An 18,281-nucleotide genomic window follows, 5' to 3' on the forward strand; every position below is an offset into this window, starting at 1 on the left:
CAGCCTGCTGGTCAGTGAATGAGGCTGATATGGATATTGCCTGTCACTAACAGGCTGGATGTTCTGGCTGCTTTCAGCGCCTTTCCTCGCTGTAGCTAAGTGAGTTATCTCCTCACTTCCCCGGGTCCCTTCTCCCACCTCTCCCCCAGCAGCCTGCCCGGGCCATGGGGCCACTGCCAGCTGGGAGGGGAGGCTGCCTTTCTAGGGACCCTGATTGGCCGCCAAGAACCAGTTTCCTTCCCCCATTTTCTCTCCCTCCCAGCCTAGTTTACAGCAATGGCTGGGTGCCATGCTCTTGCCAACTCCTGCTGCAGGCCTACAGAGGATATGGCTTTCTGCTGCTGGGCCCCCCCCACTGTGAGTCCTCTCCCCCTGCTCCCTGGGGTGAGCCCTCCCCACCACTGCCCTCCCTCCCAGCACACTTTGGTGGCAGCACGCGCTCGCTTGGTCTCGTAGGCATAGCCTCACTCTTACGGTGTGCGCCTCTCATCAGTCTGTAGCAGGCTCTGGGGTGCTGGATTCACCAATGGCTGCTGGCTCGAGTGTCTCCATTGTACCTGTCCTGCTCGCTGCACCTCCGCTGGGACTGGCGGGGCAGCCTCCGGCTAGCTGCTGTGTCGCCTTCCAGTCCCTCTTGGTGAGCACCCCGTGTCTAACTCATGCCCCGCCTGGCCTGCTCACACGCCTGGGTCCCCCCAGGCAGGCTGAGCCCACTGGCCCGACTAGCAGAGCCCTGGGGGTAGCCAGAGGCCCCACACTCCTCCCCAACCCACCGTTCGGAGCCATGCAGGCGTTTGAGAATTTTGGCCGAAAAAAATAAGCCGGTTTACAAGAGAGAAAGGAAAGTTTATTAGAGCTGTTCCCCCAGCTCGCGGTTCTACTCCAAATCACTCTGAGTGCCCGTCTCCGCAGAGACACCAGGTGGTACGTCACCCGCAGGAGAGCTGCCACCCTTCCCCTGGAGCTCACCCGGTCGCCTTGCGCCAAGAAGGGCTGGCTCACATCACTCCCTGCCGGGCAGCCAGTGAGCAGCCCAGCTGCTGGGCTGTGGATGGAGAGTAGGCCAGTCACCCTCAGAGGAAGGGTGGTGGTGGGTGAAGCAGAGTGGTATGGGGAGAGTCCCATGGAGGTGGCACAGCAGGGCCCTGGCATGAACCCCTGTGCCTCAGCGTGTTGGTGGAAAGGAGGACAGGGGAGAGAGCATCTCTGAGGATGAGAGTGCTGCCCGCTGTGTGTAGGACAACAGCTGGAGTGCCACCCTGCAGCCAGGAGGAGAGCACTGCTCCTTCCCCAGCTCCCCAAACAGCAGGAGGCGGCCAGGCACTGGTAGTGAGGGAGCAAGCGGAGCTGGAGAGGGAGGTCGGAAGTGTAAGAAGTGTGGCGGGGGAGCCCTGCCTGCGGGGCGATGTAACAGCCAGGACACCCCCCCTCCGGCCGGCTGCGGCGAGTCTAGTCTCCAGGATGCATTGCGTGTGTGACAGCGATGACCCCTGTTGCCACGAGGATGATGACGAGGACGAGCAAGAGCAGGGACAGGCCCAGGGCCATGATGTTCAGGCACTTGGCGGTGGAGCCGTAGCTGCTTGCGCCACTGTGGTCGCCGACGACTTTACGATCCCTGGCCTGGAGGGAGGGAGGGAGGGAGGCAAATACAGCGTGTGATCCTCGTGCTTGGGGACAGGGCATGTGAACCTCTGGGCTCGCAGTCCCAGGGCCTCAAATTTCCCTGCACTCAGGCTGGGGTGTGCCAGTCTCAGAGGGCCCCCCCTTGGGGGCGTGGGCGGCGGTGTATGAATTTCGGGAAATGGGCCTGTGGGAATCTTGGGGGGCTCACGTGGGAGAATCTCAAAGTCCTGGGGCAGTGGCTCTCAAACTTTTGTACTGGTGACCCCTTTCACATAGCAAGCTTCTGAATGCAACCCCCCCCCTTATAAATACATTTAAAAGTGTTTTTAATTGAACACAATTATAAATGCTGGAGGCAAAGCAGGGTTTGGGGTGGAGGTTGACAGCTTGTGACCCCTCATGTAATAACCTTGCGACCCCCTGAGGGTTCCTGACCCCCAGTTTGAGAACCCCTGCCCTAGGGCGATGGGTGGATGTGATGTCAGGGGCGCTCAGAGCTTGGCTGTGGGTGAGCAGCTGAGCCCACAGGGGGATGGGTGTGTCTGAACGCAGGGGCCCTGGGGACTGGATTTAGGACCAAGCTGTGTGTTTATCAACTGCCTGCAGGAAACAGGTGTTCTTCATGGGTAGAGATAAACAACCAGGAAACTCCCCAGAAGGCCAGGGCTGGGAGGGGCAGCGAGTTCCTGCAGCATTGCTATGCCCTCTGTTACAGACGGGCTAAGTGCGAGCGGCTGGAGACCTGTCGGATCCCCATGGCCTGAGTTAGAGCCTTACAAAGTTGCACGGGGGCTTATCTGTGACCCCCGAGTCTGTAACAGGAGAGGCGCAGTCCCATCAGCCCTGAGGTCCCTGAGCGTTTAGACTCAGCGCCCTTCTCTCTCCCAGCAGTGGGGTTTCCTACGTCTGGGGCTCAGCCCCTTGATTCTGGTTCTCTTTCCTTTTAGCGCAGCTCTGTGAGCGATAGCATCCCCTTGCCCCAGCCACACAGCTGTAGGACGTCCGCTCTCCCCTTCCCACCCCCCGAGCCCCTCACCATTAGTGCTCAGCCCCCAGCAACGGCCCCCCACACTCAGGGCCTCCTTTGCGGTTCCAGTTGTCTCTTATACTTGGCCAGCAACTGTTTATTATCCCCTTACTCTGGCCCCAGAGCCGGGCTGTGGCAGGAAGAGGCCCAGCGTGGGAGCGCTGCACGCTTTATCAAGGCTGGGGAAGGGGGGTGGGGCGGGGGGTTGTGAAGCTGATAGAGCTGGAAAGTTGCTACTAAATTTTGTCCGCTCCCAGGGCCAGAGGGTGACTTAACGGGGCAGCACAGACTCCTGGCACCAGTGGGGGGACCCCTCAGCCCAGCCTGTGTAGCCTCAGACACTCATGCCCAGGTGCTCTCGGGTCACCCCCTTTGGGGAAAGTAAGCGGCAGGGTGGGGAATGAGAAGACACCCGTACCAGGGGCAGAGGGACAGGCTACAGCGGCCACGTCTAGGTCAGCCTGAGACCAAGGGCTAATCCCGTCAAGGGAAGAGCTTCACCTCAGCCGCAGCCAAATGTACGCGCACACATTCATGCCACCGCAGCCCACGGCCGCAGGCGATTGCCCTGCCACAGGCTCACCCGTGGACACACGGCATGCAAGCGCAGGGCAGGCCCCGTGGACGCACGGCATGCATGTGCAGGGCAGAGCGGGGCACTGGCCCCTCTCACCTTGACGGAGAAAACCAGAGCCATGAAGCCGAGGCAGCAGAAATTCACATAGAGGGTGCTGAAGATGGACCAGATGATGTGGTCGCTGGGAGGGGGCAGGTACGGGTGCATGCTGATAACCGTGGAGCTGACGGTGGCCCCTGGAGGGACCTCTCCGATCTCACTCTCTTCCTTCAGGTGCTCATAGTTGTGGTTTGGGAAGGGCTGGTTGCTGCGGGCCGGGAAGGTGTACGGGGTGTTGTCCATCTTCCCTCCGGGTGACCGACAGCTGCTGGCAGAGCCTAGGCAAAGAGGAATCTGCTGTAATCTCCCAGGCAGATCTCAGGACTGGGGCGGCCTGGAGCTCAGAGCAAGGAGGGAGGAGGTGGAGCTGCAGGAGAGGGCTGGCCCTTGGTTTCTGCTCTGTGTGCAGCCCTCTTTGTATTTCCCCACCTTCCCACTGTAAGTTTCAATTTCTCAGCCATTTGAGAGCAATCTGGAGAACAGAAAGGTTTCCTCTGCCAGCTGGCATCCCAAGCCCTGCAACCACAAAAGGTCTGTGGGTAAGGTCACTCAAATCCCGATATTAGGGGCTTTGTCTTGTGTAGGACCTTATTACCCTGGTATTATCCTGATTTTTCACACTTGCTCTCTGGTCACCGTACCTATGGGCCTCAGTCCTCTTCCCTGGTATTTGCTTTCCCAGCGGCTCAGCCAACACCCTGGAGTGTCCACCCCGACGAAGTGGGCAACAGCTGAGAGTACAGCTCTTGCTGCACTGTTTACCATCACTTTTATCCCCACCCCCACCCCCGTTTGCTATCGCTGGGTGGGATGGGACCACAGAAAGACAGGCCCAGTGGGTTGAGGGCACTGCACCCCAATAGCTGGGGTAAATGTGCAAGGCCCCGCTCAAGGTGTTTTACCCAGGCTCCTGCTCCTAGCACATGGAGGTCTAGAAATACAGGCTGGGATTTTTGAGAGCCCAAGGGACTTAGGCACCCAGCTTCCCACCAAGCAGTCCAAAAATGGGATCAGGCATCTCAGACTCCACGACACATGTATGGAACAGATTAGTGCAGATGTGATGCAGCCATGAACAGCAGGAAGTAAATAGACCAGTGCGTAACAATAGTTTGACCCTATATACCGTAGATTTCCCTTTGCACCATACAGTAGAAGCCCCTACAAAGCATAGATCTCGAAGTTCTTTACAAAAAAGGGATCCGTTATCATTGCCTTCCTTTTACAGATGGGGAAACTGAGGCATGGGCCAGTGAAGTGACTTGCCAAGGGTCACCGAATGAGTCCGTAGCAGAGCTCGGAATAGAACTCAGGGTTTCTGATTCCCAGCCCATGCTGCTGAATCAAACTTGCCTCTAACTGCAGGCAGGAGTGCAACTATAACACTGACACATAGCGCACAAACAGCAGTGATGGCAAATGCTGCTGGGCTAATGGGAATCCCGGTAGCGGGCAGACTTGGAGGAGCATTGCCACCATCTTGGTCTTCCAAGGCTTGTCCTTGTTTCCATGGATCTGCCCCCTTCCCCGGGCCTGTGCTGAGTTCCCATCCCATGACAGAAAGGTCTGTCAGGACTGGAAGTGGCGGCGTCCTATCACAAGGTAGCAGAGCCATGTTGCGATGCACTCTCATGCGTTACACTTATTGGTCCTGCGCAAAATAGAGCAAAGGTGGCAACCCACTTAAATGGGGGGGGGGCAGGGAGATGGTCTGTCGAAGTGACTCCTGTGGCCAGGAGGTGGGTTGGGGAGCAGCAGTCTGGCAGACGGAGAAGGCCTGGCCTCTCTAGGAGCCAGGCCAGGGCTGTGAGGCTCAGCCAGGGAAGCTGCTCCTCCTTCAGCTCACTGGAGGCCGGGCGTCAGTGATGCGTGAGCAGGCCTGGGGAAAGTCTGGAGCTGTCTGTTTGCTGGGGGATTAGCCAGTTTGCACATTTTCCCTGTTGGGTGGGGATTAGGGGTAGCTCTGCTGAGGGGAGCTGTCTGTGCAAGCCCTGCTGTTGCTCAGGCCCTAGGCCAGTGCCGTCTTCTCTAGCAAACAGGGGCGCTGTAGTTCTCCCCCAGTTTGGCCCCACCAGGGTCGGCGATGGCGGGAGCGCTAGGGTAGACAGGCCATGGGGCGGTTCTCACCAGCCCCAGCAGGGTTAGAGAATGGGACGGTAAAGGTGCCCGTGCCCTGTCTACGCTACTGCTCCCGCCATGATTACCCTGGGTGGAGCTGCCCGGGGGGGGTGAACTAAAGCTAGAGTTAGCTCGTGGAGATACCCCCGCAGGGGACCCTGCACGTACACGCCTGGCTCTCCTGTCCCAGGGCCACAGCCTCAGTTAGGAGTTCTGAGGGGCTCCCCATCTCCTTGAGCCCACCCGACAGCGGAGGCGACCTGGGACTGGGTCAACCTTTGCCCAGTGATCCGATGCAGGTGCGGGGGCAGTGACAGTCACCGATCCCCACTGTCCTGCTGGCCGCAGCCCCCCTTCTTTGTCATGAGACGCGGTGGAGACAAAGCAGTGGCAGCTGTTTCCCCCTCCTGCGTGACTGGTCAAAAGGCAGCAGAAGTGGTGCAGTTATGTGGTTTCCCATGAAGATGTGATTCTGCACCTTTCGCTCCCCTCATCCCAGCTGCTCCGCTGGCCCTGGGGCCGGGGAGCCCTTCCTGCTCAGGAATCTCTCATCTGTGCCTCTCCCCAAACAACCTCTCCCTGGGCAGCAACACAGAGCTTCCCTGCAACAGTCAAAGGGGCCGGGATGCAAGTGGCTGCAGCTGGAGCCGAACAGGGCTCAGCCGGGTGCTGGAAACAGGCCAGCGAGCATGTTCATGCCAGGGGAAGGAGCAGCGCCGTGTTTGGCTTCAGCAGGCCCCTGAAGCCGTAGTTTCTGAGAAATCACGTGGCCCGTTAGCTCTCGCTTTCCTGACTTGGACAGCAGGACCCTCCTTTCCTGCCGGTTAGGTTTCTGGTGTCAAGGAAAGAGCAAGCGACAGAGCTAATGCAGGAGTGGGCCGGAGGGGAAGAGCCTGGAGACATGCAGTGGCTATAGACCTAGCTGTGCACTGGGCCTCTTCCGAGCTACGGCTGCCCCAGCTGCGTCACCTCTGTTCCTTCCCTGGGACGGCCCCCGCATCCTCCTTCTTACTCTTTCCAGTAAAAAGAAAAGGAGGACTTGTGGCACCTTAGAGACTAACCAATTTATTTGAGCATGAGCTTTCGTGAGCTACAGCTCACTTCATCAGATGTTTACCGTGGAAACTGCAGCAGACTTTATATACACACAGAAATCATGAAACAATACCTCCTCCCACCCCACTGTCCTGCTGGTAATAGCTTATCTAAAGTGATCAACAGGTGGGCCATTTCCAGCACAAATCCAGGTTTTCTGGATGGCCCACCTGTTGATCACTTTAGATAAGCTATTACCAGCAGGACAGTGGGGTGGGAGGAGGTATTGTTTCATGATTTCTGTGTGTATATAAAGTCTGCTGCAGTTTCCACGGTAAACATCTGATGAAGTGAGCTGTAGCTCACGAAAGCTCATGCTCAAATAAATTGGTTAGTCTCTAAGGTGCCACAAGTCCTCCTTTTCTTTTTGCGAATACAGACTAACACGGCTGTTCCTCTGAAACCTTTCCAGTAAAGCCCCTGCACACCCTCTCCCTGGCACAGACCACAGGCCTCTTCTCTCACACCCTCTCCCTGGCACAGAGCCTGTGTGTGTGTGTTCATGAGGGAGAGGATCTAGGAGCAAGGCTGGATCTGGGCTTTTAACAGCCCAGCATTTAGCATCCATCGGTTTTGGTTTAGCCCGTTATAAAACTGGGGGCTCCTTGCTAAACTCAGAGCCAGCTTTCAGAACCCACCCCAGTCATAGGGTGTGTGGAGCTGCAGCATTGTCAGCCCCAGGCATTCAAAAATCATGAGTCAGACCCCAGAAGAATCAGGATCAAATGTCAGTTTATTTAAAAAAATGTTTGGGGCTCTTCTTTTGCCTACTGGTTTCTGAGCCATCAGGGTTCCCTTGGGTCACATTGTCAAGGTTTTCCTCCACAACCAAGAGTACTAGGAGCTTAGCTTTGGGGAACACAGGCACATACATACACACACATATTTTTCCATGACTCACAATAAACATCTCAGAATTTTGCAACTCTGGATCTGAGATGTTAGTTTGGCGATGTCTCTTGCTCTTTGTTTAGGAGCCACAAGCTGTGTGTGTGTGTGTGTGTGTACACACATGTGCGTTACCGTCCCCCTCTCCCATGCCACTTCTGCTCTCTCTGGCCCATAACCAAAGCCCAGCGAAGTCGGTGGAAAGAGTTCCAGTGACTTTGATGTGCTTTGGATCAAGGTGTCTGTGTGTGTCCCTCCCACCAGCTACTCTCGCTGGGTTTTGCTCTGGGTGTGCTGCAGGCTGCTCTGTCCTCTAGGGGGAGGAAAGTGATGCAACAGATCTTCTATTGTCCTTCCTGCAGCCCAGTTTACACTGATCATCAGGAGCGCAGCAGCTCAGGGCTCCTTGCTCAGAGACTACTGCTGAGCAGGCATGGGGAGTTTTAACACTGCAGGAGAGTCTTCCGGATTAACAAGGAGACGGCAGACTGCTTCAAATCCAACCCCACTGGGTAGTAATTTTTAAATGATTGTTACTTAACATTTCTATTGTGGTAGCACCCAAAGGCCACAGTCAGACAGGGCCACATGGTGCGAGGCGCTGTACAAACATATTGTGACATTCCCTCCCCCAAAGGGATTTGATGTAGCCTTGCTATTGGGACTTTCGTGGGGCTTCCCTTCCAGTCAAAGAGCGCAGCTGCTGAGCTCACATTTAAAAAAAAGGAAGGTCCAGATACGCAGCTGATGTATATCAGGTAGCTTCAGCGTTGTACCGATTCACATCACATGAGGTTCTGGCCCAGCGTTCTAGCTCTTTCGTTTGCAGAGAGGGAGGAAAGAAACACGCGGCTGGCCAGGTTAGGCCTTCTCTACAGCGGAAACCTGTTTTGGTATCATCTAAGGAGTGAATTGAAACCGCTGTAGTTATAACTCCCTTTGTGGGCACTGCCATGAGTGGCTTATTTTGGCACCAGTTTAGCTTGTGTCCCTTGGGAAGGGGTTAAAGCTAAACTGACAAACGGCACCCTGATCCCTGAAGAGGAATGTCCACACTTGGAGTTATACAGTATAACCAGAGTGATTTAACTGGCCACTTTCCTCCATAGACAGGCCCTTAGCCCAGCCATGCAAAAAACCATTCTGCGGCCTAACCCACAGCAGCGGTACAGATGTGAAATCTCTGGTTCCCAATCACACTTGTGTAAGCAGAGTCAGGATGGGCTCCACCCTGACATCTGGTGGTGAAGTGTGGCAAGTTGTGGAAAAGAACTTCAGGGGCTGATCTCATTTGCATAGGCACACCCACCCCGCCTAGAATGAGGCCATAGCTGCCCAAATGGTCACTTTGGCTGCTGTGGGATCCCCAGTGTCTCTGTTATTGGGGCAGGAAGAATAAATTGTTATTACCCTGATTATGGGAATCAAGGACAGTGGAACTGTACTTGGCCTTTTGTTATGATGGAGGGACTTGCCATCAACTAAGTAGCACTCGCTAGGCAAGGGACATGGGTTCCAAAACTCTGTGAATTGGGAGGGAGGGAGGGAGGGAGGGAGAGAGAGAGAGAGAGAGAGAGAGAGCGCGCGCGCGCGCGCGGGACAGGAGACAGGTATTAGCACTAGGTGGTATGAAGTATTATTAATACCTGGTGAGGGCTTTGCATGCTAATTGCACTTCCTTCTCTGTCCACTGTGGAATATCAGAGCTAATTTTGATTCCATGAGGAGTCTAGTTATAGGCTGCTGAGCTGAATTGATTTTGGGCTAATGGTGTACCAGCACTGAGGCTCCCCTACTTCAAGCTGAAATCACAAAAGAGCTAAACTTACTAAGAGCTGAAATCACTGAGTGTTGTGTTAAGTAGTGGGGGAGCCTGAAGCTATATGGTGGAGCAGTTTGTGGGCTGGCGAGCAGAGCGGCTGGCAGAGCATTGCAGTTTGTGGGACGGCAAGCAGAGCGGCTGGTGAAGCAGAGCAGTTTGTCGGATGCCTAGAGCAGCTCATGGGGTGGCTGGCAGAGTGGAGCCCCATGCAGAGGTGGGGCCATCAGCTTTGGACCATGTAAGGTGCCCCTTAACCCCCCTACCCCCCCCCCCCAAATCTCTACCCAGGTTGGGAGGTAAAGCTCTGCAGATAAACTTTTGAACTCTGGGGCTGCCCTGACTAAGGACAGAGACTTTTGGGTCGTTGGACTTTTGGGACTTTGGGTGATTTTGGGTTGCTGGACTCAAGAACCAAAGGGAAAGGACATGCCCCAATTTGCTTGGGGTGGGTTTTTTGCTCATGGGTTGTGTTATGAATCCTGTTGGTGGTGTTTCCCCAACATAATGCCACATTATTTCTCTCTGTTATTAAAACAGTGTTTCTCTCTGTTATTATCATACACATTGTAAGGAGAGTGATCACTTTAGATAAGCTATTACCAGCAGGAGAGTGGGGTGGGAGGAGGTATTTTTTCATGGTCTGTGTGTATAAAAAGATCTTCTACACTTTCCACAGTATGCATCCGATGAAGTGAGCTGTAGCTCACGAAAGCTCATGCTCAAATAAATTGGTTAGTCTCTAAGGTGCCACAAGTACTCCTTTTCTTTTTGCGAATACAGACTAACACGGCTGTTACTCTGAAATCTGTTATTAAAAGGCTTTTTGCTACACTCAGACTCTGTGCTTGCGAGAGGGGAAGTATTGCCTCTTGGAGGCGCCCAGCGGGGGTGGTATATATTTGTCCCAGGTCACTGGGTGGGGGCTCGAGCCGGTTTTGCATTGCGTTATTGGAATGGAACCCCTAGATACTGAACCCGGCCCTTGTTGCTCCCAACTCTGACAGGCAGAAGGGTTACACTTGTCTCAAAGAGGTGTGAATGCTGTCCTCCTCCCCGCAGAGAGATGAGCCTTATAGATTAAAGCCCTGTAGGAGGAGGTGTGCGCATACAGAGGGAGACAGGGGGAGTATTAAAACCCTCCATCCCTGGGGAGCGGTGACATGTTTTAAGTCCTGGGCCTCAGCCTGTTCTGGTGCCATAAAGCAGCAATAGCCCCACCAGCTTCTTTCCAGTCTGAGGTGATTTTCATAAGCTGGGACATGAGCGCGGCAGAGGAAAAGCTGGGGAGAGCAGGAGGGGGAAGTTTTGCAGCATAAGGACAGACCTGGGACAAGGGCAACACAGCTGATTTTCTGACCCTATGGTACATCTTGCCCCATCCTTTTTAAAGTCACTTTATCTAGTGCCTCATTTTGCAGCTCCTCTGTTGAGTAAAAGTTTTTGAGGGGGTTAAGAACCACTGGCTCTCTCCTGCATGTCTCCCGCTTTCATGTAAATCTATAAGATTATCTTCCTCTCTGTCTATTTCAATGTGTCTCCCTCTGTGCCAGAGTAAACTGCCACAAGGGAAAAAGAAAGGGAAAACCCACATTTCATCCGAAGCTGGACTCAGCCAGGAAGCAGGAGATGGAACGTTTGTGTCTGCTTCAGGATTAGAACTAGGATGTGGTCCAGCTGACTTCAGCTGCTGAGAATGGGGCGATTCATATATTATGAAAGCATGCTTGGAGTGGGAGGAATCTGGGGCCCACTGAAAAACAGACTCTAACTGAATGCTATGGGAAATAGCATTAGGTGGGAGTTAACTGAGTGCATTGTAAGAGGTGGATTTATCTCCACTTGATCTAAGTTGGAGTTAATGGCAGTTCCCTTTGCCTTGAGAATCAAAGGAGTACATTGCATTTAAAACCTCTGGTAGGCTGTATCAAGTCAGAGTCCTTCCATTCAGACTTCCAGCTATTGGCTTGTGTTACACCTTTCTCTGCTAGATTGAAGAGCCCATTATTGAGTATTTGTTTCCCTTGTAGGTACTTATAGATTGCAATCAGATCACCCCTTAACCTTTCCTTTGTTAAGCTAAATAGTTTGAGCTCCTTGAGTCTGTCACTGTTAGGCATGTTTTTCCAATCTGAAGCCTGTCCAATTTATCAACATCCTTCTTGAATTGTGGGCATCAGAACTGGACATGCTATCCTAGCAGCAGTTGCACCAGTTGCCAAATACAGAGGTAAAATAACCTCTCTACTGCTACTCGAGATTCCTCTATTTATGCAGTCCAAGATTGCATTACCTTTTTATCCACCACGACCGCCAAATCTTTTTCAGAGTCATTGCTTCCCAGCATAGAGTCTCAGGGCTCTACCCAGGGCTCCAGCCACTTATCAGAGGTTAATCGATGCTCTTAATCCAAAGGCACGTGAGGTCTCAGTGTTCTGGGATGCTACAGCTATCTACAGTGCCCCCTGCAGGGAGCATCTGGAAGTGGCTCAAGAAACAGGATTAACAGCAAAGCCAGGAGAATATGTCTGGGCCGAAAAAGAGAAGCCAGATTGCTGAGCCCAGTACTGGGGGAGGGCTTGTGAAAACTCAGCTAGAAAAGGTGCAAATTATTCTAGAGAGTCCAGCTCCAAGGAGCAAGTGAAGTCCTTTTGGAGGATCAGGTGTCCCAGAAGGTTTATCTATCCGCTCACTTCTTCCCAGTGCCCTGGAAAAAGAAATGCAAACCAGCTTTGAAGAAAACCATCTGTGAACATCCAGGAGTTCAGAGCCCAGACTTGTCATATGAATGTGTGGTCTCCGGAGTTAGCCTGGCAGCACTCTGAATGCAAGACAAAGCAGTACGGAGCCCAGTAGCTTGTGTGCATCTGTGAGCAAGAACCTGCCCCCTCTCTCCTGACACCCACTTCCTGACATAGACCCCTTGGGTTTGCCTGTGATGATGACCTTTCCCACAGCTTTCTTGAATCATTTGTCTCCTGCTCCCCGGTTCAACCTCTTCCTTCCTCACCCCACTCTCTAGCTTAACTCCCTTTGTCCTTTCTGGTCCACTGCCCTGCTCAGCTCTCTTCCTTTTTCCTCCCATATCTCATCTCTTGTCCGCTTTCTGTCTCTGTCCTGTTGTCTGTGTTTCTACAGTAATGGTCTGTCTTACTCCCGCTTCCTGTTCCTATGCTGTGTTCTCTTCCTCTGTCACGCCTTTCTTCTTGCTTGTATTCCTCATTCCCACATTTTATATTAAGGTTCCATGTATAAAGATGTAGTGTACAGGAATAGGGGATTATCCCTTTAAATAGTTTGTGAACTCTCTAGTGGTGCTCACTGTGTTGTATGTTTTAGAAGCTGCCAGAGCAGCAGTAAGTATATAGCTAGGCTTGTGTGTTGTGTATATTTAGTAAACACCGTTATCTGGGACCCAACTTTGCCAGTTTTTAGAGTAGTAGCCATGTTAGTCTGTATCAGCAAAAACAACGAGGAGTCCTTGTGGCACCTTAGAGGCTAACAAATTTATTTGGGCATAAGCTTTCATGGGCTAGAACCCACTTCATCTGATGCATGGAGTGAAAATACAGGAGCAGGTATAAATACATGAAAGGATCGGGGGTTGCTTTACCAAGTGTGAGGTCAGGCTAACGAGATAAATCAATTAACATCAGGATAGCAAGGGAGGAAAAATAACTTTTGAAGTGGTAAGAGAGTGGCTCATTACAGACAGTTGACAAGAAGGTGTGAGTAACAGTAGGGAGAAATTAGTATTGGGGAAATTAAGTTTAGGTTTTGTAATGACCCAACCACTCCCAGTCTCTATTCAGGCCCAATCTGATGGTATCCAGTTTGCAAATTAATTCCAGTTCCACAGTTTCACATTGGAGTCTGTTTTTGAAGTTTTTTTGTTGAAGAATTGCCACTTTTAGGTCTGTTATTGAGTGACCAGAGAGATTGAAGTATTTTCCTACTCATTTTTGAATGTTATGATTTCTGATGTCAGGAAGAAAGGTGAAGTTGATAGTAATGAACATAAATCAGAAGTTAGGAATTGTAGAAAATTGATAAAGGAAGCAAAGGGACACAAGGAGAACTCTATGACTAGCAGAGTTAAAGACAATAAGATGGAGTTTTTAAAATATATTAGAAACAAAAAGAATCCTGACAATGATATTGGTCCATTACTAAATGGAAATGGTAAAATTATTAATAATAATGCAGAAAAGGCAGAGGTGTTCAATAAATATTTCTGTTAGGTGTTTGGGGAAAAAACAAATGATATATTCACATCATATGGTGATGATAATATTCTTTCCATTCCACTAGTATTTCTGGATGATGCTAAACCGAAGCTACTAAATTTAGACATTTTTAAACCAGCAGGTCCAGATAACTTGCATTTAAGAGTTCTAAAAGAGCTGTCTGAGAAGCTTGCTGGACCATTAATGTTGATTTTCAATAATTCTTGGACCACTGAGGAACTTGCAGAAGACTGGAAGAAAGCTAATTTTTAAAAAGGGCAAACAGAATGACCCAGGTAATTATAGACCTGTCAGCCTGACTTTGATTCTGGCCAAGATAATAGAACAGCTGATATGAGACTCAATTAATGAAGAAATAAAGGAGGATAATGTAATTAATGCAAATCAACATGGGTTTATGGAAAATAGATCCTCTTAAACTAAGTTGATATCTTTTTTAGATGAGGTTACAAGTTTGGTTGATAAAGGTAATAATGTTAATGTAATATACTTGGCATTTGACATGGTACCACACAACATTTAGATTCAAAAGACTAGAACAATACAAAATTAACATGGCACACATTAAATGGATTAAAAACTGGCTAACTGATGGGTCTCAAAATTTAATGGTAAATGAGGAATCTTCATTGAGTGGGTGTATTTTCTGGGGGGTCCCACAGGGATTGGTACTTGCCCCTACGCTACTTAACATTTTTATCAGTGACCTGGAAGAAAACATAAGATGATTATTTACAGATGACACAAAAATCAGGGGAGTGGTAAATAGTGAAGAGGACAGGTCACTGATTCTGAGTGATTTTGATCACTTGGTAAACAGGACACAAACAAACAATATGAGTCAACAGTGTGCCCTTGTTGCCAAGAAGGCTAACGGCATTTTGGGCTGCATAAGTAGGAGCATTGCCAGCAGACTGAGGGATGTGATCGTTCCCCTCTATTCAACATTGGTGAGGCCTCATCTGGAGTACTGTGTCCAGTTTTGGGCCCCACACTACAAGAAGGATGTGAAAAAATTGGAAAGAGTCCAGCAGAGGGCAACAAAAATGATTAGGGGGCTGGAGCACATGACTTATGAGGAGAGGCTGAGGGAACTGGGATTGTTTAGTCTGCAGAAGAGAAGAATGAGGGGGGATTTGATAGTTGCTTTCAGCTACCTGAAAGGGGATTCCAAAGAGGACGATTCTAGACTGTTCTCAGTAGTGGCAGATGACGGAACGAGGAGTAATGGTCTCAAGTTGCAGTGGGGGAGGTCAAGGTTGGATATTAGGAAACACTATTTCACTAGGAGGGTGGTGAAGCACTGGAATGCGTTACCTAGGGAGGTGGTGGAATCTCCTTCCTTAGATTGTGACAGGTTTCAGAGTTTCAGAGTAACAGCCGTGTTAGTCTGTATTCGCAAAAAGAAAAGGAGGACTTGTGGCACCTTAGAGACTAACCAATTTATTTGAGCATGAGCTTTCGTGAGCTACAGCTCACTTCATCGGATGCAATGTGGTAGCCATGTTAGTCTGTATCAGCAAAAACAACGAGGAGTCCTTGTGGCACCAGAGACTAACAAATTTATTTGGGCACAATTGAATTGTCTCATTAGACTAACCTCACACTTAGTAAGGCAACTCACATCTTTTCACGTATTTATACCTGCTCCTGTATTTTCCACTCCATGCATCTGATGAAGTGGGTTCTAGGCCACGAAAGCTTGTGCCTGAATAAATTTGTTCGTCTCTAAGGTGCCACAAGGGCTTCTCCTTGTTTTTCCTTCCTTAGAGGTTTTTAAGGTCAGACTTGACAAAGCCCTGACTGGGATGAGTTAGTTGGGGATTGGTCTTGCTCTGAGCAGGGGGTTGGGCTAGATGACCTCCTGACGTCCCTTCCAACCCTGATAGTCTATGATTCTATGAATATGCATTTTAATATGGCTAAAGCTAAATGGAAATGTCTATATCTGGGAACAAAGAATGTGGGCGATACTTAAGGGATGGGAGACTCTATGCTGGGAAGCAATGACTCTGAAAAAGATTTGGCGGTCGTGGTGGATAAAAAGGTAATGCAATCTTGGACTGCATAAATAGAGAAATCTCGAGTAGCAGTAGAGAGGTTATTTTACCTCTGTATTTGGCACTGGTGCAACTGCTGCTAGGATAGCATGTCCAGTTCTGATGCCCACAATTCAAGAAGGATGTTGATAAGTTGGACAGGCTTCAGGTTGGAAAAACATGCCTAACAGTGACAGACTCAAGGAGCTCAAACTATTTAGCTTAACAAAGGAAAGGTTAAGGGGTGATTTGATTACAATCTATAAGTACCTACAAGGGAAACAAATACTCAGTAATGGGCTCTTCAATCTAGCAGAGAAAGGTGTAACACAAGCCAATAGCTGGAAGTTAGACACATATTCAGACTGGAAAGAAGGTACACATTTTTAACAGTGAGGCTAATTAACCATTGGCACAATTTACCACAGGTCGTGGTGGATTCTGCATCTCTGATGATTTTTTAAATCATGATTGGATGTTTTTCTAAAAGTTCTGCTCTCGGAACTAGCCTGGGGACGTTCTGTGGCCTGGCTTCTAAGGAAGGACAGATTAGTTGATCAGAATGATCCCTTCAGGCCTTGGAATCTCTGAATAAACAGAACCTTGATACAGATGGTGACCGCAATCTCTCCCCCGCCCCTTGTCTCACACAGGCTTTCCTCTCTCCACCACCAAACACTATCTGGTGCTTTTCCTCCCCGCTCACAAAGTCACACCCACGCTGCTCTGTCTCACAGCCCAACGGCTCTGTCACACATGCCACAGCCTTCCCTTCACACACACAGGCAGGTCCCCCAGAATCCTCTCCCACATGCAGGCTGCCCCCAACCGTAATCCACATGGGACATGACCTTCCCTCCCTCCTCCCCTCCCCCCAAATCCATTCTCACACACACTCGCCCTCCCTTCTTTCTGTGTGCACCCTCTGGCCTGTTTGTTCCTGGTAAACACTCAGCAAATTCTGCTCGGTACAGTTCAACTCCAACCCCCACTACCCAGACTCTTTAACTGGTGAAATGAAAAACCAGGACCTGGCAGGTGTCCTGGAAGAAATTTCTGGGAAACAGAGCCATCTTATGTGAAAGTGGGCCTGCCCTGGTAAAAGCAGGCTATGGGATCACTTGATTCCAGCCAACTCCCTTGATCTACACAAGGCTAACTAGGATAGTGGGGCCGAGATCAAGTGGAGACTCTACCCGTCTCCGTGTTCTCCTCCCCCATTCCTGGAATTCATCCCTCCTCAAAGGGCAGAAGCACTGGAAGGCTGTGTGAAGGGAGCTCGGCCCTCTTGCAAGAGTCTGGCACACAACATGTGGCCTCCTTAAGCTGCTGTTTCTTCGGTAATTGCACCACAGCAGGGCCCGGTGCAAACAGACCTGACTCATCAGGCCTAGTGCCAATCACAGCAGTGTCAGAGGGACTGTCTATTTACTCTACCCCCTGGCTCTTCCTTCCTGCCATCTACAAGCAGCCGCAGAGGGGAAATTCCTCCGAGCTCTGCAGTTTGCGCTACTGGCAGCCGGCTGGCTTATGAAGTTATGTTAATAAAGTGAACAATTAAAAACAATGTCATTGATCCATTCAACATTCCCCCTTTTGACCCTTCAATCCAGGGGTATTGAATGGGTCGCACTTTATGTAGTTGTTTTAAGGCTATAAATACAATGTAGAACTGATCAATGAAATTGTTTTTAATTGTTCACTTTATTAACATAACTTCATAAGCAAAGTTTTATGAATGAAACAATATTCATTCATAAAACCGGTTACCCCAATAACTAGCTAACTGAGTTTCACTTTCAATCTAATTGCTGCTTAAATCACTGAAACTTGCACTGTTTCAACACTGTAAGTTCTGCTCACTGTTTGCCATTCCTTACACTTGTCCATATTGTAACTCAAACTCCATTTTAAAATGCTCACTCCATTTTGCAAAACCCTGCTGTAATCTTATTAGTTTAGTTTAGATGTGTGAATGAGGTATGGATGGATGATGGACTCATCCTCCAGCCCCAGCCCGTCCTGATGAAATAAAGTGTAAACACCAAGGGCTGAAGATGCAGACAACAGCCCTGACAAAGCAAGAAGAGTCCACCCTCAAAAGAAAATTGAAAATTACAATTTTCAAAAATTGAAAAGTACAATTGAAGAAACATCAAAGCCAGGTCCTAGGCTGAAAGTCATGTCTGCAATTGACGGGTGATCAATCACACCGAACCCAGAGGCAGCCTGACACAGCAAGACCTATAGACTCTGGATTCAAACTAAAGCCTACAAAAAGGATGCGTGAGATGGAAGACTTTGGAGGGTAACATTCTGCTGCCAACATGGAAGGGCATCAGTGCATGCCCATCGGAGACCCAGCTCTTCCTTGTGCCCGGCTTTCCTGGCCAGTGAGGTGCTACGAGCCCAGGCCACGAACTCAAGCTACATTCAGGACTGGTAACTACACAGCAGCTGCAGAACATTTCAGGGGGCGGGGGGGGGGATGTATACATAGGTATTAGATATTTGTTATTGGTCAGAAATCAAATTGTGTTATAATAAATGTGACCTCTTGTCTTGTGCCCTGAAACGATCCTGTGTGGTTTTGTCTGCATAACGCTTTCCCACAACTGCTTCCCCCTCTGCCATCCCCACTAGCGCTGCACCATTGGGCTGGAAGCCGTGGGCCAGGTGCTGCCTGCCCTCAGCGCAGACACAGGCCGAGGCAGACGCGCCAAGGGGCGGGTTAGACAAAGCGACA

The 18,281-nt window shown here is 50.3% G+C and overlaps 1 protein-coding gene across 1 annotated transcript; it reads right to left on the reverse strand.

The window, feature by feature from the left end:
• Positions 1-825: 825 nt before the first annotated feature.
• On the reverse strand, positions 826-3,686 carry LOC140912516 (interferon-induced transmembrane protein 1-like). Its single transcript, XM_073347008.1, has 2 exons — positions 3,327-3,686; positions 826-1,623 (listed from the first exon to the last, which is right to left on the reverse strand). The coding sequence occupies exons 1-2, from the start codon at positions 3,570-3,572 to the stop codon at positions 1,450-1,452; spliced, it is 420 nt and encodes a 139-aa protein (XP_073203109.1). The 5' UTR covers positions 3,573-3,686; the 3' UTR covers positions 826-1,449.
• Between the last annotated feature and the right edge of the window lie 14,595 nt (positions 3,687-18,281).

This window comes from Lepidochelys kempii, chromosome 6, assembly GCF_965140265.1.
Source record: "Lepidochelys kempii isolate rLepKem1 chromosome 6, rLepKem1.hap2, whole genome shotgun sequence".
Lineage (NCBI taxonomy): Eukaryota > Metazoa > Chordata > Testudines > Cheloniidae > Lepidochelys > Lepidochelys kempii.

Bases quoted from the DNA above. Each gene is read 5' to 3' on its own strand.
- LOC140912516 (XM_073347008.1), bottom strand. From the start codon at position 3,572: ATGGACAACACCCCGTACACCTTCCCGGCCCGCAGCAACCAGCCCTTC. The intron at 1,624-3,326 runs GTGAGAGGGGCC...CCCTCCCTCCAG, and splicing joins CTCTGGTTTTCTCCGTCAAG to GCCAGGGATCGTAAAGTCGT.